The sequence below is a fragment of the Falco biarmicus genome, chromosome Z (genome assembly GCF_023638135.1).
Source record: "Falco biarmicus isolate bFalBia1 chromosome Z, bFalBia1.pri, whole genome shotgun sequence".
NCBI lineage: Eukaryota > Metazoa > Chordata > Aves > Falconiformes > Falconidae > Falco > Falco biarmicus.
The window spans coordinates 28607748-28631103 of record NC_079311.1 but is presented as its reverse complement, the minus strand read 5'-3'; the positions used below and the strand labels follow the sequence as shown (position 1 = coordinate 28631103).

Here is a 23356-nt window from a genome sequence, read left to right as displayed (position 1 = left end):
TTATTGCTAAGACTTTTTCCCCCTGTATTCTAACTGTATTACTATTCTTTTTCTGTAATAATTAGATCTAGACTAATAATGATTCTTGAATTACATTGTCCGGCTTTCAGTGATACCAATAATAATTTCTTGGATTTATATGTAAAGCATGTTTCCTCTTTGCCCATAAACAAGATTTTGAAAGTAATTTATGTATTGGCTTGACATTTTGCCATCACATTTCTCAGCTGAATGAAGGTTCAGGAAATTCAGCCAGCAGTGAAAATGTCCCCAGGAGACTAGAAATATGAGAACAATTAAATGGGAACTACATAGGCAAAGGAAGGCAAAAAAATGTTTTTGGGAAGCCCCAACCGTTGTCGAGACTTAATTTTTTCATAAAATTTCCTGTTTCTATAGATACTGCACGATTCTTTTTTTACACCGTCTATCGAGAAATCTGAGTTATTGTGTAAAAGGGACGTTCTTAGAGCTGGTAAATCAAAATTATGTCTATCATATGTTCCAGTCATGAGCACTAACCTTGGTTTGCTTTCTCCTCACACTCATGATCTGATCATAAGATTACTTTGAGCACTGAAACAGGCCATTTTTTTTCTATAGGAGTGAAAGACAGACCAGAAGAATAGAGAGCTGGTCAAACGGTCACCACAATATAACTTGGCGCACTTTGTACAGCATTGGTAAGTGGCCTGGCTGATAAATGGGAGATGTAACCTTCGCATCTAAAGCAGGTTAATGTGAACTGAAATATGCTCTAAGGATCATTGCTTGGAAATGTTCCTCCCTTTTGAGGTATTTTCAAATCTCCAGCCCACTGACTCAGTTCTTTTTATTTTTTCTTTCTTTTTTCTTTTCCCCAGTGCTTATAGCCAAAAATGCCATCGCCATCAGGCAAAAGATATTTGTCACTGCACCTACCAGTCTCAGTATTTCATAATATCTCAGATTTGTTAAAAAAATACCCAGAGAAGGAAGACTGATTTTCTGTCACATTTATTTCCTGTCAGACTGCTACAGACATCCAAACTGTCCTCAAGAGAAAAATTCATTTAACTCCTTTCCACCTCAAAGCTTTTGGTAGTACTGCAGTAATGTAAAACAGTTTCAGCTTCATCCCTTGTACTTCAAGTCTGTATGAAACTTTGTGCCATAGGCAGTGAACTGTCTCACAGAGCACGCAAGACTAGAAGTGGTTTTTGGTTACTGGTTTTCTGAATTATTTCTATACTGAGGTCAATAATGCTTCATTATTTAAAAACCATATCCCAGAAAAGACCACAAGAAAGCCATCACTGTCTTACCTAAGCTTTTTGCTAGAACTTTACAGAGGCAAAGACAATGGTGCTCAAATTTAAAGGAATTTTTCTTTCTTAAGTTTCAATTTTGCTTACTTCTTTGTCCAGAATCATTGGTAAATGAACAAAAATTACTGGTGCTGAACAAGCTGATTTTCCTCTCCCAATAAAAATACATCCATTGTCTTAATACAAGACAAAAAATAACTCAGGTTAGGTAAAGGGGCTAACAGGTATTTCCAGGTAACACACAGTTCCATGATCCTAAAGCAAACCTGCATTTCCTTTAGAGCCTACTTCCTTGGTGAGGCAGCTGCCAGCTTCCTCGGCTGCACACTTTTAGCCTCTTGCAGGAGCATCTTTCCATCACCAGGGAACTGCTGGGCAATGCTGACTGGACTGCTGTTCCTCTTGGACACAGTCTGCAGGTGCTCTCACACAGGTCCTGCCTGTGCCAGCCAGTGTGGGTGCAGCACAGAATGCTTACCTGGTTCTCTTGCAAAGAGGAAGCTCCCAGCATTCACTCCAACTTCAAAGCTTCTTCTTCCCTGGACTAAAGCTATATAAGGCATCCCTTAATCGGCCCACACGTCCATACAGCACTCCAGCCAGAAACTTCTTAGCTCTTTAAAATAAGGAAGTTTTGGACTAGTTCTGAAAAGTAAAAAGAAAAAAGTAAAAGCAAACTCCTTGCTTCAGGCCTTTAGATCCTCCTTTAGTTATTCATATCTCCCTACTAGATTCAGAAGAGTATTTCTTCCAGAGAGGTCCTGGTCTTCCCAGCTACGACACTTATCCATCCCTAGTGTATACGCCAGACTACTTAACCACCCTCCCTGCTAAAATCATATTACTTCTTTCATGCTAGAATCTGTCTGGCTTCAGTTCTGGCCACTGACTTCTTTCAAACCCTTTTTTCTACCTTTACTTCCCAGCACTTTTGCTGTATATCTATATATACTATATATATATAGTATCTCCTCTTGATTATTTCTGCATCCTGCTGGGTTTTCATACTGGTAGATAAAAAAAATGAACATTCGTTTGCTTTTTTGCTGTTTAGCACATACAGCATCAGAAAACAATCTAGCTATGAGCTGCCTCTAACTCCTCATTCCTGGCTTGCTGCAGGAAAGCTTTTAAGGTAAGAGGAGAGCCTGATAACAATCACCAGTGACACAGAGGTCCTGCTCCAGAGCTCACTCAGTTTTTAATCCTAGCTGTTACTTAAGACTAAAAGGTAGGTTTTGTTTAAAAAAAAAAGAAAGAATGACTGACAATACATGGTTATATATATATATAATACATGAATAGAATCACCATTGTGCTTTGTCAATGCTAGCTAAAGCTCAGAAAAAAGTGTTTTGTCTTGCTTTTTCATTTCAATAGACAGGTGTAACATTGTGAGTTGTAACTAGCGTAATCTTCAAGGACCAGTAAACTGAAGGTAAAACCAGAGATGTTTATAAAGCTTCTGCATTGATGAACCTCATTTAAATAACTTAACTTTCAAACAGCTTCAGTACCTTAAATAACAGTAATGGCTTTATTTTGCTGCTACTGTGAAACATACTCACACAGACAGTATATGCTAGAAGCACTTTAAAAAGCCACTCCTCTGTCACTCCCCTCCACCAGCCCCAAATCTCCTCAGATCAAAACTGACCACCAGCAGCTGCAACCCTGTCCCTTGCCTCACACCTATGAGGATGTTCTTGCAGCAGGGCTGTCCTAGCTGCTGGAAGGGGACATTTGCACAACTGACTGCACTCTGACTTACACAGCATCAGCAGCAGGGTCACACTATTGACATCAGCTTTCTAAGCACACACTGCCTCTACCTCTTGTTGCCTTTACAGTCCTCATAATTTTTTCATTAACTCATTATTACTGACTGCTTCTCCTGGACAAAGTTTCCTTTTACGTACTTATTTTTGCCATTGTTTTCAGTCTTTATTTCAGAATGCCTTTCCTAAGGCAGCAAAACCTCTATTGTTTGATTATATATATATATATATATATATATATATACACAAATAGTAGCTACTCGTGACATCTGCCAAACATCACATCTTGGTCACTTTGCTCTTGCTGTATCTGCTTCCCATCCACACTCCAGGCTGACTGCAATGCAGTGGCCACAACATGTTCTAATTTCACTGTCTCCAGATGATACATTTCTGCTGGAAGGAAATATTTCAATTTATCCTACACACCACAAGACAGAAGCTGCAAATACACTGTTGGCCCAAATCAAATTAGAAAACAAAGTATGTTTCTCAAATATCCACACTAAATGTTTGGATGTTTTGTGTGTGAGATGATACACTGACAGCTACTGGTTTTCTAAGGAAAAACTGGTTTCACCAGCACAAGAAACTTGCAAACATCTAAAATCTCAACCACTTCTCTGCGCATATTTTATATGCTGTAGGATAAGTCAAGACCGTGACTCAGGTGACCCTGAGGACTTACCTCAGTCATCAAGCAACAGAAGTGTAAGCATCTTCCATATTACCTGAGCATAAGAAAATCAGGGGACAGCAATCCTGCCTACAGCATTATCAGAAAGTAAGCCGGCGACATACATAGGCGGATAGTCTAAAGTAATCACACCTACCCAATGAGGTTTTTTGCTCTGTTGTCTGCATAATATAATACATCTACTTTCTATCTGGCCTCTCTTTCACTTTAGATTTTGTCTCCATCATAAGAGAAGGAAAAGAGAAGCATTCAGGAGAGTTCTTTGCCAGCTGCATCATCAACCACTGCAACAGTGAGATCAGTAACAAGTGAGGGAATAATCCACAGTTCTGATATATCACATGAGCTCAGTCTGAAGTCACATACATTATGGCTCTTTCCTGATTTACAATGCATTCTGCATTCAAAAGTAACAAATTTTGCCTTCTGCCAATGTGAAGTTTGGTCAAAATTTTTACTGATCAGCTTTATTGCTTCAAATGCATTTAACTGATTTGGATGGTCAGCAATATTTCTATACTTCATAAATCAAGTAAATATCTATCTGCATGTATTATCTATCCCACCCTGTGAAATATTTACTACTTTTGTCAAGGCAACTCAAGAAGAATTGGCTTAAATTAACACCTGTATGCTTCTCTTCTACAGCTAAGCAGAACAGTGCTACTGCAAACCAGAGTTTTTTTCAGAGCCACAGTCCTGCATACTGTGTCCTGCCAGAAGGTACTGTCACCTCCTGTGAAGTCCAAAGACTGATATAACAACTGAATCATTTGCCATAGATCTTTTACTGTTTCTTTCACACTGTCTGCACGTTTAACCTTCCTTTCCAGAATTTCAACCTTCAAGTAGGAAACTGTGTCTGTATGGTAACTAATGGTAGATTGCTCAGAGTTACTGACTTCTTGCCCCATGTTACATAATTTTCACATTGATACGCTCTCCTGCCTAGCAAGGTGGAACTGAGGACCTTGCGAGGATGGAGTGATTGCCCTGTGACAAAAGATTGGCTGCACACTGGTTTTTTTTCCCAGTTTACCAGGTTTCCACTAATATTCCTCTTAATGGTTGTGGTTATGTATAGGATATAGACCTTCTAAGTTCTGTAACATTTATCAAAGAAGCAAGCAAACAGAAAAACCAAAACCAAACACCTTCATTAAAACAGTACAGTGTTTTCTTAGCAAAATACCCCATACAATGAAGTCAGAGCACCATCTTCAAACTTTCCATTATAAATTTTCACTAACTAGAAGTATTGCTATAGCAGATTAGATCCTCTGCTTAGTGACCAAGATGCCATTTAGATGTGTACTATAAAAAATAGAAGGGCATTCATTTTTGCTACTGCTTTTCTGTCTTTCTGTTGTCTTCCACTATGGCAGCAAATATCTGAAACTGAAATTTATCAACACTTTGCTGTATAGTAGTTATAAAAAATAACTAGTTATAAAAAATAGTTTATACAAGCTATTTCTATGCCAAATAATTACAAACTAATTTTCTATTGCTATGTGCTATTCATATAACCCCACAAATAAACAGGATACAGAGATGAAAAATCTTTCTTTCTTTAGAGCGCTACTGGTTATCAAACCACAAAGTTCTCTTTTTCATATAACTGCTTGCAACAGAAAATTGGAGAAAATCCAAATCATCATCTTTTTTGGACATAAGTCTTTGCCTGCAAGCTGGCTGCCAGACTTATTGGTCTATTTAGCTCTGAAAACAAAGATCAAAACAAAGTCATATGTTTTTAATAGATTTTCCATGAATTGACACATTTCCAAAATATGAAAGTAACCAATACACAAGTGTACTTAGAATCACTTGCTTCATCATAATAACCTAAAGCTGGAAGCCATGCTAAGTCTATACAAATATAATCTGGTCTAGTGAAGCACAAGAAACTAGGAACAAAATTCTCCTGGACTGCAAAACAACTCTCATACTTGGAAAGCAAGTTACTCTCCCTATCAGGAATTGTGCATCATCTTTCCAAACTTTGTCATACACACCAGATAAGAAGCTACTAAAATTAAAGGGAAAGAATATGCACTGGATTTCTACTTACTTGCCTTTGTGTCATAACTGATACTCCAGTAAGGGGTTTCAAATACTAGCAGTAGTAGTAGAGACTAGGAACTAGTATTTACTTCTATTGAGAAAATAAATTTTCTTTAGGTATTTTTCTGTCCTATCTACAGCCACATAGCTCTGTCTTTACCTACAGCTCATTTCAGCCTGGTTTGCTAAGGCAGTAAGGCTTATATGATGCCATCACTTGCCTGTCAGTTCATCTTAATAACTTAGCCAGTGAGTCCAGCACAGGCTCATGGAGGAGATTAAGGGACAAAAGCATCTTTCGTATGAAGAAAAGCTGAAACAGCTGGGACTGTTCAGTCTGAAGAAGGCTCAGGGAGGTCTCATCAATGTGTATAAATACCTGATGGCTGGGAATGAAGAAAAGGGAGCCAGACTCTTCTCGGTAGTGCACACTGACAGGACAAGAGGCAATGAGCACAAATTAAAAGCTGGAAAATCCATTTGAACACAAGAAAATGCTTTTTTTACTGTGAGGGTGGTCAAATACAGGACCAGGCTGACCAGAGTGGTTGAGGACTCTCTATCTTTGGAGGCTTTCAAAACCCAACATGGTCCTGAACAAGCTGATCTAGCTGACCCAGCTTGAGCAGCAGGATTTGGACTGAATGATCTCAAGAGGCCCCTTCCAAGCTTCTCTGATTCTGTACTAATGCCTTGATCAAATTCAGCCACATTCACTAGGAAAGTAGCTGTCTTAGACATCTAAAATTCCTAAAACATTTGGGAAATAAAGTACTTACAAAGAGAGTGAACACTGCTGCTGCAGCAAAGACAAGTAGCACTCTGCACTCCCTCAGCAGCAACAGTCCACTCCCTGAATGGGACGCGGGTTTGTGAGCATGGGCATATTAGTTGCATAGCTGCAAACTGGCATCACAGGCACCTTTACTTGCCTGGCTTGTGAGCTTCTCCCACCTTTGCAAGACAGGTCCTCTGTCCCATGCTGTAATGGGAGGGATGTGAGATTATTGGAAGAGGACAGTGACAGGAGTCTGGAAGACCCTGGAAGTGGAAAGGTGGAAGGTGGAAAAGCAGGGATGCAGCTGGCATGGGAGTAGCTAAGGTTACTTGAGGACATAACTTTGTGTACAATCAGGCTTTACACGTTGTACTACTCATAAGGGTGGCTTCTCTGATGAACAGACTTAGACCTACTACAGCACTGAATGCTGTTTGTGTATCACTCAGCACTCTTCTATGCACTGTGAAAGCAGACCAGAGAGCATTACCATGATGCACTGCTTAGGCTACTCCAACCTTCTCATAAAAAAAGCAATTCATCCACATGGAGTACCATACTGCAATAGCTATTCTTCTTCCAAACTGGTGTAGTCCTGCATAACACTTCCTCAGGCTTCTAATAGTCTGTCTCAATACATAGATTTAGGAGTGTGCTTAAACTTGCCAATGGTTCAGCAGGAGTTAAGAACAGAGAGGTTGGAGAGCAAATGGACAACTCTGGAGAGGAAATGGTGAATGCCATGCAGTTGAGCATTCAGGAGAGGGGCATTTGAAAGCATCTGCTGTTATTTTATTACTATTTTTTTTCTTGGTATCTTCCTGTGTCATAGCATCATTAACCTTCATTTTGCTTTCCTGCAGTCAGAGGATTATATAGGAAAACAATGTGAGAACTGGCTGCTCAGCACTGTTCTTGAACTTACTGAACCTGAAGCTGTTTATCATTAGTGCCATGAAGCAATGGATGAGACAAGGATTTGAATGCTCCAGAACATTCTGATGCTTCTGAGTCATCAAGGTGGGTCTGAGAAACTTGATAGTAAAACCTAGCAGATTAGTTGCATTAAATAGCATCTGTCAGTCTCTGAAAGGAACAGCTACTGAGAGTAATGTTCATGAGGTAATAGGGAAGCAGAACACTATCTGGACAGCACAGCTAGCTCATCAAGGTGTTTGGGGTTTTTTTGTTGTTGTTGTTGGGCTTTTTTTTTGTTAAGGTACTGTTTGAAAGGTATGCACCAGTAAACAGAGAACTTACATCTGCCTACCAGCTACCATCCGGGGAGACAGCCCTTCTGTATTAGCAAAACACTTTGTGAGACTGAATTCCCTTTGCCAGGATTTCAGAGATCAAATGATTACTTAACTTGAGACAAGAAAACCACTAGAAAAAGCATATATGTCCTTAAAGAATGTTACAGATACACGTTCAGGATAATGGTGACTATTTGGAAGGATTCCTTCTGTATATAGAGCAAATTTTCAGACAGTGAGGGCTTTGGCTGACTCTCCATGCCCATTCTGATGCTGGGATGAATTACTTTCCCAGCTTTACTTTGGTCTGTGGTTTAACTCCTGGATTGCATCCCAGTGTGTTAATAAGCTTTCTTAAGGCGGGAGGATTTCCAGGAATGCCTTTCAGTGTCCATTAGAAGGGGACTATATTTAAAGACAGGAGTTGAACTTTACTTCAGTAAGGCTCACAATTGTTCCCTGTAGTTATCCACACACTGACATGATAGTAACACTCAGAGCTGAGTAACAGAAGATTATTAATAATAAATTAATAATAAAGACCTACAAAATGGTCTTGTCCTGATGAGAAATACAACGGTCCCACGTAAGCTGTTCTGGAAGAACTGGAAGGATTCTTTTATGAAACATAAAAATCTGCATTCATCCTCAGATACACAATCCAAAATGCTATCACTTAGTCAAAATATACTATTTTGATATTTATTTTTCTATTGAGCAAATAAAGAGCAGAGAGACTGAAAAATGTTTACATTATATTTAGAAATATCCATACATGTAGTTTTGATATTTTGAGTCCTAGCACAGCAGCTTGCCATTCTTGCCTGGAAATGTTTTGGTTTGTAATATTTGCCTGAGCTTTATAGAAGTTGTATTTTGGGCCAGTGTCTGCATTTTCCACTCTGGGATAGAAAGGCAGTCTTCACACTGCCTGTCATAACGGAGAAGTCATGAGATGCCCCCTGGCTTTTCAACAGAGGCTGCTCCTTGGTGCACCGCAGGACACCCTAGTCCATAGAGAAGAAAGAGGACAAAAAATCCCATCTAATTCTAGACTGTAATTTTAATAGCAACAAAGTGAAGGCTGTGGTTTTATTCTGAGTTCTTGATGTGCAGGTAATATCTGACATGTCTATAGACCTGTTTTTTCTCTTTCTTTCAAAAGACTAAATCCCATTTTATTTTAAAGACACTCTGTGCTGAACAGAATCAGCTCCACTATTTCCACTCAAATTATGGCAATGTAAAATGAGTGGAAAAAGGTGAGAATACCCAGAGTATATGTATACAACAGTCTAGAGAACATGAAATGACCGTGAGGACACTAAGGCTGACCTGTAATCAGCCTTTTAATGGGAGATGTTTCCTGTGCTCTAAAACAATGGAAGAGCATTGAGATTCAGGCAATGATGTCTCCTTTAGGGTGGACCATTCTCATTCCATCTTTCTCACTGCACTTCCCTTGGAATACCTTTTAGTCTACAGAAAAAGAAGTATTTTTCTTTGAGACCACAGCCTCACTACTGTGCTGACTAGCTACCTGTGCAGTTTGGCTGGCCCTGTTATCACCTGAGTGCCATAAAGGGACAACTAAATTACACTACCTCTGGCAGTACTCCTTTGAGAAGCAGTCTTTCATATTGTTGATCAGGTTTCTTAATGCTTAGAAGCAGCACTCGAATCATATCAAATATCTTTAAAGTTTTGCAATAAGAAATGGTGAAATTATCTCCTTGATTTATACATGTACTTATTTTGGGGCATAAAAATCAAACAGAAGGTAAGAAGGCATAAATAATAGAATACATAAAGGTGGGCTCACAAGGCTGCTTGTAAAGGCTGCAGGAGAAAGCACAGCTGAATATTGCTGCTGTAAGCAGATCTTCATTACAGTGCAAGAATTTTTCATGGCACAGTTACTGATTATCAATGATATTCTTATATGCTGTAGTAAGTAATCAAAAGACAGTGCTTTCCCAATAAAAATGGATGGCAATTTAAAATAATCTAATTGATACTACATAGGTATAAGTAGGATTCAGCAAAACATGGTCTCTTGTGCATTGCCATGAAAAAAGAACACAGCTCAGCAAAGTATGGACTGCCACAGCATTTCCAAATACACGTTTCAACAGTGTGTGAAGACTGAATGTACAACTATCAAATAAAAACATCAAATTCATTAGGGGAAAAGTTGGTAATTTTTTATAGTTTCTATCATCAGGGTGGAGTTGTGTATTTGCTTTTGCAGTATGGCTGGTAAAGGTTTAGAAAGCTGTTGTTGATTGAAATATGATACTGATTAATAGGCATTAAAGCATAGTGTATGTTTTTTGCATTATTATGTATGATCTAATATTTCTTTTTTTTTTTTTTTTTTTTTTTAATTCTGAAGTGTCTACAGAAACTAATGCTGGCCCTCACTGGGTAAGTTTTGCAATATTGTATCAAACGGGCATTACAAGCAGCTCCCGATCCCGTCCGGGGCGGCTCCTGCCCAGGCCGAGGGACGCGGGTGGCGTCACCCCGCTGGCAGGGCAGCCAGGAGTGGCGCCGAGTGACGTCGCGGTGACACCCCGGCGGCACACACACCCCGGGGGCACACACACCCCGGGGGCACACACACCCCGGGGGCACACACACCCCGGGGGCACACACACACTGGGGGCACACATACACACCCACACCCCGGGGGCACACACGCACCCACACTCCAGGGGTGCACACGCACACCCCCACCCCCACCCCCCGGGGGTGCACACACAGGGCACCCCCCCACACCCCCCCGCACGGAGGGCAGCGCCCCCGGCCCAGCCCCAGCCTGCAGGGGCTCACGCACACACGCACACACGCGCACACACGCCCCCCCCCCTCCCCCAACGGGCTGGGACCCGCCGTCCTGCCCCGGGCACCGGCCCGAGCCCCTCGCCTGCCTCGCTCGCGCCGGGGACCCCCAGCAGCCGGCGCGGGGACACGCGCCGCTCCTGCCCCACGGCCGCGGGTTGAAGCCCCCGCCGGCTCCAGCCACGGGCACCGGATCACGGAGCCCTTCAGGCTGCAGAAGACCTTGAAGACCAAGTCCAGCTGCCAACCTGCCAAGGCCACCCCTCAGCGTCCCGAAGTGCCACACGTGCGCTCTTAAAACCTCCAGGTGTGGTGACGCGGCCCCTTCCCTGGGCAGCCTGGTCCGGGGCTTGACAACCCTTCAGCAAGGCAGTATTTCCTCATCCGACCCAAACCTCCCGTGGGCAACTTGTCCTGTCACTTGTACCCCCCCCCAGCCCCGTTGCAGGTGCTCGCAGCGGGTGACTGGGCGCCCCGGCCTGTTCCAGCACCCGCCAGGGCCAGGGCTGCCCACGGCCCGGGCTGAGCCCAGCAGCCGGCACCCGCTGCCCCGGCGCCAGGCCCGCCGCTGGCACGGAGGCCTCGCAGCGCCACACGCACGGGACAGAAAGGTGAAGCAGAGAGGTGGCTGAGAAAAGATTTAATGGGGAGTTAGGAGAGACTGCGGCCATGGGGCGCAGGGCTCAGCCAGACAAGCATACTGACCTGCCACAACTTACACACGACCAGCCCCTTTTCTGTCTGTTCCTCTGTTCTTCCTCCCCTGCACATTGCCTGTCAGTTTGCACATTCCCACCCACTCCCCGTCACCATCCTGGACCCTCAGGTGTGCATCCTCATCAGTTCAAAGTCCCCTTGGCCTGCAGTTGCTTGATAGCTGTTCAATTACTGTGACTAACAAGGTTGGCTTCCTGTCTTTGCCTCCATTATTATTTGCCTGTCAGGCTTGTGTCTCTGTATACTTCATTGCTTCCCCCTTTTCCTTAGTACCCCATTTGAATAAACACACCTGCACTCCACATTTAGTGCGACCAATCAGTTTTGGTTCTTACCGCGGCCTCCCGTACAATTTGTCCGTCAGGTTTGTGTCTTTCTTTGTGTTCTTGTTTATGGCTTCCTCCTTTTTTTAATATCCCCCTTTTGTGTTGAGAAAGTCCTTGACCGGACACCTTAAAGAGGCAGACACTCCTCTTCCACATAGCCTTACAACTAGCGCACAATTGAAAAATATTATCATAACTGTGTTACAAAGGAATATGGAACAGAATATAGCAGAAAAAAACAAAAAAAATTTCTTTATTTTACACTTATACAAATAAGAAACAATCCCCATAGCTGTACTTGAAATAATATTAACAGTGTCAAACATGACAATCCTGACAGAATACATATCAATACTTTAAACCACAGAAATTGTATTACATATGCTCAGTAGCAATAGTACTGTGCAGGAATGAAGCTTTCTGTAAACGCTCTTTGTTTTATCTACATTTAGAACAATTGTGCTTTACCCTACACAAAGTAACAGTGCTCTTAAAAATAAATAATGTGCAATTTCAGAGTTATAGCCTGAAATATGCTAATCTAGATCCCCATCTGAATCCTGGACATACCTCTCCCAGGAAAGTCACTGTAAAGAGTGCTCAGCACTTTGCTGGATCAAACACTAAAAAAGTTACTGAATGCACACCTGCTTTTCTTCAAATTGCAGTCAATTAGGTAAAAGGTGCTGACCTCAAGCACAGGTTGCTTATATTGTTTAACAAAAGAATTGTACAGTCTTTTTTACACATCAGATTGTGTAAACCAGCCAAGGTTTGAAAGGTTCAGTAGATCTTGTACCTGGAGAGTAGCTCAGAGCTGTGGGAGAAAACTGTCCCCAAAGCTGAAAACTTAACAATCAAATATATTTATCTATTATTTTTATGAAATATGAAGGACTCTCTGCTTCAGAAACATTAACATGTACATTAATAAACATTTTACAATAAAATTATTGAATGAAATCAAGTTGTTCAATGTAAAGCTGCCATAAGATTCAGAAAAATACACACTGCTGTCTTTCCCAGTTCTTATTTTTAACATACATTTAGGAACCATAGCCGTCAATTGATATGACTGATATGAGGATAAATTTGAGAAATGCTAAACTGATGGCCATTCCTCAGTTGTTCCTCACCAGGGCAGATATCATTACAATATCAGGGATCCTTTTTCTTTTTATGCAATCTACTTCACATTAGTTGTTGATAGTGTTGGATGATAAAAGTGGTAAGTATAATAAAGCCTGTTTATCTGACCTATGCCGTAGGCAGGACAGGAGGTATGAATGTACATAAAACAGCAGAAATCATCCAAGGCAGCTACGGAGGCTTGAGCTGTTGACTCCTGCCCAGTGAAGACCACGAGGTGAAATTTTTTCCACTATAAAATTCCTATACAGCAACTATGACTTTGGTGCTATGCCCCCAGTCACCCTTAGGGAAAAAGATGCGTTTTTTTAATTCAGGAGCTAGGGTGCCTCAATGGAAACGCACAAAGAGCCCCAGGGTAATACAGAGCCAGGAGGCAGAAAGGAAAGGTAAGTCAGGGTGTCTGCAGTAAGTCCACTGCTATAGCTTCCCAGCAGTGAGAGGGCTAACAACGAAGGCCATGTAGACTAACAGGAAAACCTCTGGGTATGTCCCACCTCAGATCACCCTAAAGTAACCAGCAACTCAAAACAGACATAAGCTTTAGGGCACACAGATACTACACAAGAGCAACAGAGTAAAATGACTCCTAGTGCTTGTGAAAACCTGTAGTGTCAAACACTACAACTGCTACTTGCCTCAGAGGATGGTTTAAAACCTACCACTCGCTACTACATCACAGTTCAGTTCAGAATAAGGCTGAGGCAGGTGAGGCGGTAGATGGGTTAGTGAGGAATCCTGACCATAAAAAGCCATGAGACCATGGCTCATGGTGCCAGTATGCAGTACTGAAAGCAGAAAGCCTGCAGGAGATGAGGTTAAGGCCCAGTTTTGAGAAGGTATTGCCAAACACTGTTGTCATGGAAGTAGGTGCTACTGTCATGTTTTATGCCAAAGGAAGTCAGACAAACCTTGCCCTGCATCACTCCGTTCTGTCAGATTTCACAATATGGTAAAAATTTGGACTCCATTGCTTGTGTACTAAAGCTAACTTCACTTGCAGAGAATCAAATGTGAAGCTTGCAAAAGAGGCTCAGGCAAATTTTTCTTCATCTGCTGACTTCTAAACACAAACTTTCTCATCTATTTTCCTATTTACATCTCATTATTTTAACTTTTTCAATTATACAAGTAATTTTTTTTGTTTACTACAGCAAAGAGTGTCTCTGTCTATTTTGCTCTGAGTGAAATAATCAATTGGTATATTAAAACCTTCCTTGAAGTGAAAAAAATCATCTGTCAGTTAACATTTTAGTCTACTTGAATTCCCTTTTTGTTGATGGCCTGACACTAAATGGATGAAAAGACATTCCCAGAAGAAAAGATAAAGCTAAACAAATGCTTCTCTGAGCTTCTGTGAGACTGGCAACTGTGAATTCTTTATCTCAACAGACATTCTGTTAATGTATATGAAATAAGTTTTAAAAGATCAACAGCAGCAAAACCCTGACAAAAAGAATAGGAATATGCCCACCTTTCATCAAGGAAATAACCTTGTATTAAACTGCAAGTTCACACAGCATACATATAACACCCTCTGGCTTAGCAACAATAAAATAAATATATACCAGTCTGTATTGCTGTTTAGTTCCTCGTGATTCCTTGGTTTCAGTGGTGATCATGTTAGGACCACACCCCACACCTTAGCATAAAGCCAAAGTAAACTGTACCGGGCAGGAGAGAGTGGTGAATAAGGGAAGACAGCAGTGTCTTAGATATAGCAGAATGACTTTCTATTTCTCATTAAGTTTTGGCAAAACTGTCTGCAAGGCAGTGATTTAGCTACTAAATTTGCATAATCACAGATGAAATACATGTGAACTTAAGAGGAAAAATTGGTAATAAATGGCACTTTGAGCTAGTAAATGTTTGAGTGCTGTGCTACATATGAAATTGCTTAAGTTAGTTCAGAATTCAATAGAAACACTAAATACCATATTCAGAGATGAGGACCTAACGTAGAGCTGAAAACAAAAATACCAATATATTGTATCTGCATGCTTCCTCCTTAGCCTAGCCTGGCAGGAAAATGATGGAACCATGGTAGTGCTGTTCTTCATTCACTTGCTCCAACAGCACTAGAACATACCATGTGCAGACAGGTTTTGTATCTTTGTATATGCTGCATTGACAGTCCACCCTCTCCTACCTTCCAGTAATTTCTTGTTCTCTTTTCTGAAAAAAGAGAGTGAAAGAATTCTTGGTTTCATGGATAAACAAGAATGATGCTTAGAGAAATCACTGTGAGACAATGCAGATCTGTTATTTCCGTCAATTACGCGTCAGCTGATACAAAAGAGGTATATTAGAGAGATATCATCCAACACCATTAGAAATTTAAGTTTTAAAAGAACTGTTTGATCTACAGTTATTTTATTTTCCATTTAATTGGCTAGGTCTTTTCTTTTTTTTCTTTTTCTTTTTCTTTAGATGTGTTCCAATGCCACCTGAGCTCTTTTAGACTTTGTGTTTTCCTTTCAATCAGGAATAAAAATTGTATCTATATGTATTTGAATGTATGAAAGTTTCTTTACTCCTGCAGATTTTTCTGAAGAATTAAATTCTATATGCAAAGTCAGTAAAGAAGTTTTGTTTTGAGATGCTTAATTCAAAGATTTAAATAACATAAAGAATATGTTCCCTTCAGCAGCAAAGAAACATCATACTAAATCTACACCATTTCTTCAAGGGAAGGAAAAAATGTGTGCAAGAGTAATCTTTGGTACCAAAAATAAGGGCACCTTCTTGTACGTCTTCAAATCTGAACTCTATAGAAAAAAAAAAAAAATTCTTCAAAAATGCATCAAAATGATGTCTGAGTGGTTCCATGTAGTGGTATTAACAGTGGTAGCTAGAAAAATGATTGGGTCATTAAGGGTTGTGTGACAGCAGGACACAACACAATAATAATTGATGAAATATTTGATGTTTCCCTTCACCCTCCCACCCTTATGATTTTTTTTCCTAAGACAATTCCGTAAGATATACACTATTAATTACTCATAACATCCTCAAAATCCTTTAAGGGCTCCAACACTTAAAAGCAACAAAACCCAACGAACAGCAATAAGAAAAACAGCAACAAAAGCTGAGGTTATAATACAAGATCAGAAACGGTCCTCTGACTGAAGGCATTTACTGATTTGTTTGATCTTATGGACTTCACTTTCTCTACTCAATTGCATCATGACCTTTTCTGCCAAAGCCTGGTTTATTTGCTCAAGAAAATGTTCCATCCACTGGGGACTTCTGTGGGCTGTCAGACCACATTGGCAAGTCAGCAGTAAGCAGGCTGTATTTTTCTTCTTTAATTCATGATGAATGTGTCACTGGATCCTGTAAACACTACTGAGTATACATTCAAGCTTTGTTCTTAGTGAAAGTGGCACTTACTTGAACCCTTGCAGTCAAGATCTCTTGTTATATAGCACTTTACAGGTATAATAGCTGGTTATGTACTTCTAATAAAATTCCTTTTTCCGATGGCTTAGTGGGTATCGAAACATATCCTCACTGGGATCCCATTGCCATTCCACAACATCTTTATGATGAAGTGTGTGTTCTGTACTTCTTATTGTACTTTACATGTGCTTTATTGCTGTACGCATTTCCCTGTTGTTAGTTTAAGTGCTCCCCTGTTATGTAATACATACAACGTTTTAAACTCTAATGGCATCCTATGAGGACTGGCATTAGAAAAGTACCGATACTTCAGATCATCATAATAATGATACTTCACTGGCTTTCCATGTAAATCCTTTGGGAATGGCCAAAATCCATACAGGTGAATTTCATCACAAAATCTGGTGGCAAGTGTATACATAAGGAGACCAGTGCTGGGTCGTTTAATGTGAACCTTGTTTGTCAGCCAATAGCTGCAAAGAAAGAAAAAATACATTAAGAAACTCTCATACAACTTGATGCAAATAAATCCTGAAACTTAATTTTATCTATTATGCCATTCATTTTAACACTATAAAAAAGGAAAATTTCCTTCTTCCTTCTAAACTAAGGTAATAAATTATGTTTAAATACAGTAAAAATATGAACTGTTTTAACACACCTTTATTCCACCTAGAAGAAAAGTGAAACACACACAGTACTGAAGAAAAGCTGGCCAACTAACGTTCTTAGATCAGGCTTTAACCCTAACAAGAAGTCACGATGCCTGCTAATGCTAGAAAACTGCAGTTAACCTCCTCAGCCAGATCACGGAACAGACTTCTGCCATAAACTTTGACCTCTTGCAGTATCCAATTCACCTCAAGTCAGCCCTGCACTGAATACTTGATTGGCCTAGTGATTACTTCACAGTTTGCTTGTCTAAAGAGAAAGTAAATAGAAGTAATAAACACAACACATTAAGAATGTAATTTTCAGAAGTAAACAGAAGTGAAGATTTAATTACTTTGCTTGTGATTAAGTACTTAAAGCTTCCTGGTTGCTAACAGCAGTCTCCACACAAGCAAAATCTTACGTTAATAATTTTAGAAAGGTTTTGCTTTGTACTCAACAGTTCACAAATCCAACTGAAGCTATGGGACAGTTTTCCTGAATCAGTTGGGTTTAGAAGCTGCAGAGGTTTTTTTCAAAGAGGCAAATGGTGGATAGGTGCAGAAGGAACATGGGAACTGAATTCCAGCACATAGCTCACATTGGTACCTTCAAAATCTGCCAACAACATTGTTTTGCATAGTCATTCCTTAAAATCAAAATTTCATTAAAACGGTGTGAGCCTGTTACTGGTAAAACACTTCTGCCAAGCCTGATTCAACGGAAAGATTGTTAGTACTTTATAGAAATAAAAAGGGGTATTTAGAAACTTAAACCTAGTCATTCTACTGGTCAAACTGGGGGAAGAGGTGGCTGGCAAGTAAGGGAGGTAAGCAAATCATTACATAGCGTTACCACACAAACCCAAATCACTGCACTGTACTACTATATTCTTTGTCCGTGATAGTCTGTGAATTGTTTCTACCATAGCCTAGACATGAAGTCAAGGCAGGTAAGCCTCATCAGATCAGAGTTAGCCTTGTGTTAAACAGAGTTACAATAAAACCAGATTTCTTCAATGGCATTTAGTGGTGTACCAGAAGGAAAACCCCACCCCTCACTATGAGGCAGGATAGCAAACCCACGTCTTTTAAAACTTAAAACATCTTAAAAGCGTCAGATGCTGTGCAACATTAAACATGAGCATCCCATTGAAACTGGCCTTTTCAGTTTGTCTTGGTTTCAGCCGGGAGAGAGTCAATTTTCTTCTTAGTAGCTAGTGCTGTGTTGTGTTTTGGCTCGGATGTGAGAACAGTGTTGGTAGGACACTGATGTTTTAGTTGTTGCTGGGTGATGTTTATACTAAATCAAGGACTTTTCAGTTCCTTGGGCCCTGCCAGCAAGAGGGCTGGGGGGGCACAGAAAATTGGGAGGAGACGCAGCCAGGACAGGTGACACAAGCTAGCCAAAGAGGTATTCCATACCATATGACATCATGCTGAGTATATAAACTGGGGGAAGAAGGGGGAAGGGGGGAGACATTTGGCATTATAGCTTTTGTCTTCCCAAATAGCCATTATGCGTGATGGAGTCCTGTTCCCTGGGGATGGCTGAGCACCTGCCTGCCCATGGGAAGCGGTGAATGAATTCCTTGTTTTGCTTTGCTTGCATGCGCGGCTTTTGCTTTACCCTTTTTTCCCCAGCTTTCCATTTTGTTATTGTTATTATTGTTAGTATATTATTATTGTTATTATTGTTGGTCTTTACCTCTTTATTCTGTTTAAATTATTAAATTGTTCTTATCTGAACCCTTGAGTTTTACATTCCTTTCCAATTCTCCTCCCCATCCCTCTGAATGAGGGGGAGTGGGCAACTGGCTGCGTGGTGCTGGGTTGCTGGCCAGGGTTAAACCATGACACAGTTTCACTCCTTGCCAAAACTACAGGGCCTAAAGGCTCATGTTTTTGAATCACAGATATATGCATGTGAAAGATTTTTTTTTTTTTTTTTTTTTTTTGCATTGTACTCAGTTTCCTTTTTGAAAGCTGAAGGACTCTGCAAACAGGAAGGAGTTCTAGGCTGGGTGATTGCTTCTCCAAAGCCAACCAAGGGAATGACTCAGATTTTTGTTTGGCTGTAAAAATAGCACGGTAAAAAGCATATTTAAGAAGCAAATGCAATCAGGAATGGTTACATGTACAAATGGCAAACGTATTTCATATAACTTTTTCATTGTTTTCATAAACCTGAGTTTTCAGACAGAGGTTTCCGAGATAAGTTTCTAAGTAGTCTGCTTCCTACTCTGAGAAACTACAACATTTTAAAACAAGACAAGCCAAAGGAGAGACTCCAATTCCAGAAGATTTTTTAAAAAATGTTTGCTTATAAAGAAGTTACTGAAGAAACAAACCTGACCACTTTTAGTACTTCATAACATAGATACAGCGAAACAGATTAAACATGAAAGCTAATTTTTTTTTCTAGAAACTGGTATTTGTCTCTTCAAAAGTTGGTACTGGCTATAATCACACACAGTCAGTCATCTACATGAGCGTCTCTAGCCAAACAGCAACCAAACCTAATGCATCTGGTACTACAGGGACAGGACACAACTACCATCCCAGCTGAATTTTATCATTCCGGGGATAGGATGATCAAGGCACAGAGTGAAATGAATAGTAAATAAGCAGCTCTAAAATATCTGAAAAGGACACTACATCTTCTTACGTAAGAGTTTCTATAGAAGATTAAGTATGTAATGAACGAGCAAGATGTAATGAAGAGTCTCACAATTTCAGAACATAAACACAAATCTTTTCTTCTGCTTGTCATATTCAGATATCACACAAAACAGAAGTTTAACTGTTTGGTTTCTCTTAAAGATGAAAAAAATATCCAAGTTCTGTACTCAAAATATAGTACTTGCTGTGCTTCCTATAAAATTTTTGCAACTTGGGATCAATTCTATTTCAGATGAAAAAACACAAGTAATGCAATGAATGAAACAGTTAAGACACATTCAGTGCTCCAGGCTGAAGCTTCCTGCAGACCATCTGATCTCTGCAAATCTCTGGCTCCTAGCCTCTGATTGAATTGATAGTCCTCTTTGTGTGGTGTAACAAGTCTTTGTGATTTGGGCTAAAACACATACATGATCTTCTTAATCACTCAAGTAGCTACTCTAATATGAAACTTAGCTAAGGCTGATTTTTAGATAGACTGATGCTGTAAATGTTGCAACCAATGACCATTTTTGCACCTGCTTTCAGTTTCTGAAGTTTTGTTATAGCTTCAGTTTTAAGCCTAAAGATACCATTCTTACCTGTTTGTCTGGGATGCGCTCATTTTCTGTCTAAGATTACAATGTGAGGGAAGCAACTTCACAGACATCTAAAAGGGAATCTCTGGTTTCTCATAACTAATCTCTAGATCTTCACCCATACCAATTCCTGATTTTCAGACTGGATAGAGAAGTAAGTTTAACTGACAAAGGAATAGGTGCATCTTGCCATGTTAGAAAATGAAGTCTGCTACTTAATAAGCATGACTATTAAGCCCTTAAGTGGAAGGCTGTGGCCACACAGTGGACCAGTACAGTGCTTCAGTCGCTTGTTCTCTTGGCAGCAGTGCTAAACCAACTCTTGTGGGGCCACGCTGCGAAACAGACCACTGGATTTACCCAATGTGCCAACATGTTAACACAATTCATTTCCGTAACGTTGGTAACTTGAAGTTGCGTGGCTTGAAATCTCACTTCATATTACTTTTAATTACATGACTGATGGTAACTTAGTGAAGACACTGGTAATATATTATTACCTTCAGCTTAATACTCAGAAGGCAAAAATCCTCCAGTGGTAAGGAAAAAATTCAGCATCACTAAACATGAAAAAAAAGCATGCAAAAACAGAGTATGTTGAACTATCTGAAATGAAAGGAAGGCCAGTACAGTACTTAGTTAATGTAGACAGGTTCATGTATGCAATTTTTATAAAATTACATTTAATTCTCAGGTTTGTAACAGGTAACCAAAACCAGCACAATGCACTGTAAGACTAAAAGACACCCTGCTGATAGCAAGGGGCCACTAAAACTCTCTCTTTCATGAAAAGAAGGTATGCTCAAGCAGGTACTGGTTCTTCTAATGATGCCCTTCTGCTGCTACTCCTTTCTTCTGATATCATCCTGTCTATTTTCACGTCAGCTCCTCATCCCAAATCCAAGCATTTTTGTCCCCAAAACCTTTTTACCTGCCTCAGACATATTATGTAGTAAGTCATGGCCACACACCTTAGACCTTCTCTTTCATCCAGTCCAATATAGATCTCTTTTCCACAATCCTTTCTTTTTTTACTGGGCGTACACACTTCAAAGATATTTCACGTGATTTTAGAATTTGGAACAGTGCATGTTTCACCGTAAGTTACATATAAAAGTGAAAATAATCAAAGACATATTTCAGTATTTCTGTTAAGACTGGAGATAAGTACTGTTCATAATGGATTTGTGCCAGTGTTATTTTAATACTTTTTGATGTTTTAGGCATAAAGAAAATGTTTTTTTCCTGGTATTATCTTACTGAAATGTAAGGCTTACAGGTAGTTCCACAGCATAAGTAAAAAGACTTGAATGTTTTAATATTCTGTATGTATAAATGCAATCGTCTTTATTTCTACCAAGATAATAATAAAAACTAGGGTAAAAGAGAAAGACTTCTTTGTTAGATAAAATAATTTTATTTTAAATTGAGACATGGGTATAAAAGCTATACAACTCAGTGGTGAGTTTTATGAGAATCACAGGATCATTCAAGTTTAAAGGGACATCAGCAGATCTGTAGCCCAACCTCCTTCTCAGAGCAGGTTCCCTCAGCCACTGCTGACAGGGCCCACACTGCAACCCAGCTACCTCTGCAGCCCCCAGATCAACTTGCTGCAGCTGGCCATGATCCTTCCTGTACCGGGGGGGCCAAAACAGGGCACAGTACTCCAGATGTGGTCTAACAACTGCTGAGTAAAGGGGGTGGCAGGACTGGTGCGGAAATCACTTTCCTCACGTGACCGGCTATGCTTTTGTCAATACAGCCCCAGATATTTTTGGCCTTTTGCTACCAAGGAGCACTGATGGCTTGTGCTTTTGCTGCCTGCCAAGATGCCCAGGTTCCGTCCAACAGAGCTGACCCCAGCTCCTTAGTCAGCCCCCAGCCTGCACTGCTGCAAGGGTCAACCCTTCCCAGGTGTGGGACTCCACATGTGTCCTTGCTGAATTACATCAGGCTCCTGTTGGCCTATGCATCCACCCAATCATCCAGCTAGACTATGACCCCTCTAGTTGTCCAGTCATCCAGATGACAACATCCCAACCTGGATACAAGAATACTGTAGGAGACAGTGCTGAAAGCCTTGCTACCGCTGAGGTGTATGCCACCCTGTGCTCTCTCCTCACAAAGTGTTAGGATGTTTATAAAATGCTCAGTTATTTTACCAGCTAAACTTAGTAGAAGTGTACAACTGTCTCTTCACAAAGCAAGTCCATTTTAAAAGAAGCTTATCTTTGGCAGGTAAAATCGTGTTCTGTTCCTATTCACACCGACAACAGATTCTAATTGCTACTGTTAGAAACAAAGATTGTAACATTTTCTGGTGGAAGCTAATTTTTGTACCACTACAAGCAAGCTAAAACCCATGGCGTCTTTGTAAAATATTTCAGTTTCCTACTATCTAGGAGAAAAACTGGTTTGAAAACTATCATCAGTAGCCACTAGTAGTTCTCCACCAACAGAAAGCTGCACATACCACAGGTGGAAAGTAGAGAGTAAGAGTGAAAATACAAAATAAGCCTGACTGATTTGAGATGGGGGAAGATACAATCTAACGATCAGGAAGTCTAAGTTATGCAGAAAATTGCCTGCAAAGGCTGGCAAAAACTCTTCAGAGATGCATGTGGAGGTTAGAACTGTTTGCAAACTGCAAATGAGTCAACAGGGCAAACTACAGATACCTTTATTGTAACATGTTTCTAATCTGAGGTATTTGCATGCAAGTTCTTGACATCCCAGGAGCTGCAAGAAGGCTTTCCACTCCAAGTAAATTGATGGAGAAACTGGAAAAGTTCTTTGCCAGGAACCTCCAGTCCCACACTTGCTGTACCTCCATCAGAATCAATGGCATGACATTGGGAGACTAAGAATTAAAGAGTTTGTTTCTGTTGATGGCAACTAACTCTCAGTCTACTTGAGCTTTCTACATATACATCTAAGTATATTTCTGGTGGGATTTTTTAACATTTTATTGTGTCCTTCAGTCCCCACAGGTGTTCATCTTTTCTTAACATCTCCTGACCTCAAACTATTTAAGTCAACCTTGCATGAAAGAAATCTGAAATAAAGTGAAACCGAATGAAGAACAGAGTGTGAGCAGAATATAATATAAAACATTCCTTCTT

The 23356-nt window shown here is 40.3% G+C and overlaps 1 protein-coding gene and 1 long non-coding RNA gene across 4 annotated transcripts in view; both read right to left on the bottom strand.

Moving 5' to 3' along the window:
- LOC130143121 (uncharacterized) overlaps positions 1-1947 on the bottom strand; it is a 55744-nt gene extending 53797 nt beyond the window's left edge. For all 3 annotated transcript variants that reach the window (XR_008819648.1, XR_008819647.1, XR_008819646.1), the window contains exon 1: positions 1786-1947. This is a non-coding gene — a long non-coding RNA (uncharacterized LOC130143121). The remainder of the gene's footprint in view (positions 1-1785) is intronic.
- Positions 1948-15161: 13214 nt separating this feature from the next.
- ST8SIA4 (ST8 alpha-N-acetyl-neuraminide alpha-2,8-sialyltransferase 4) overlaps positions 15162-23356 on the bottom strand; it is a 55466-nt gene continuing 47271 nt past the window's right edge. Inside the window, exon 5 of the mRNA XM_056324470.1 lies at positions 15162-16794. Within this exon, the coding sequence (XP_056180445.1) occupies positions 16512-16794 (283 nt within the window). The 3' untranslated portion in view covers positions 15162-16511. The remainder of the gene's footprint in view (positions 16795-23356) is intronic.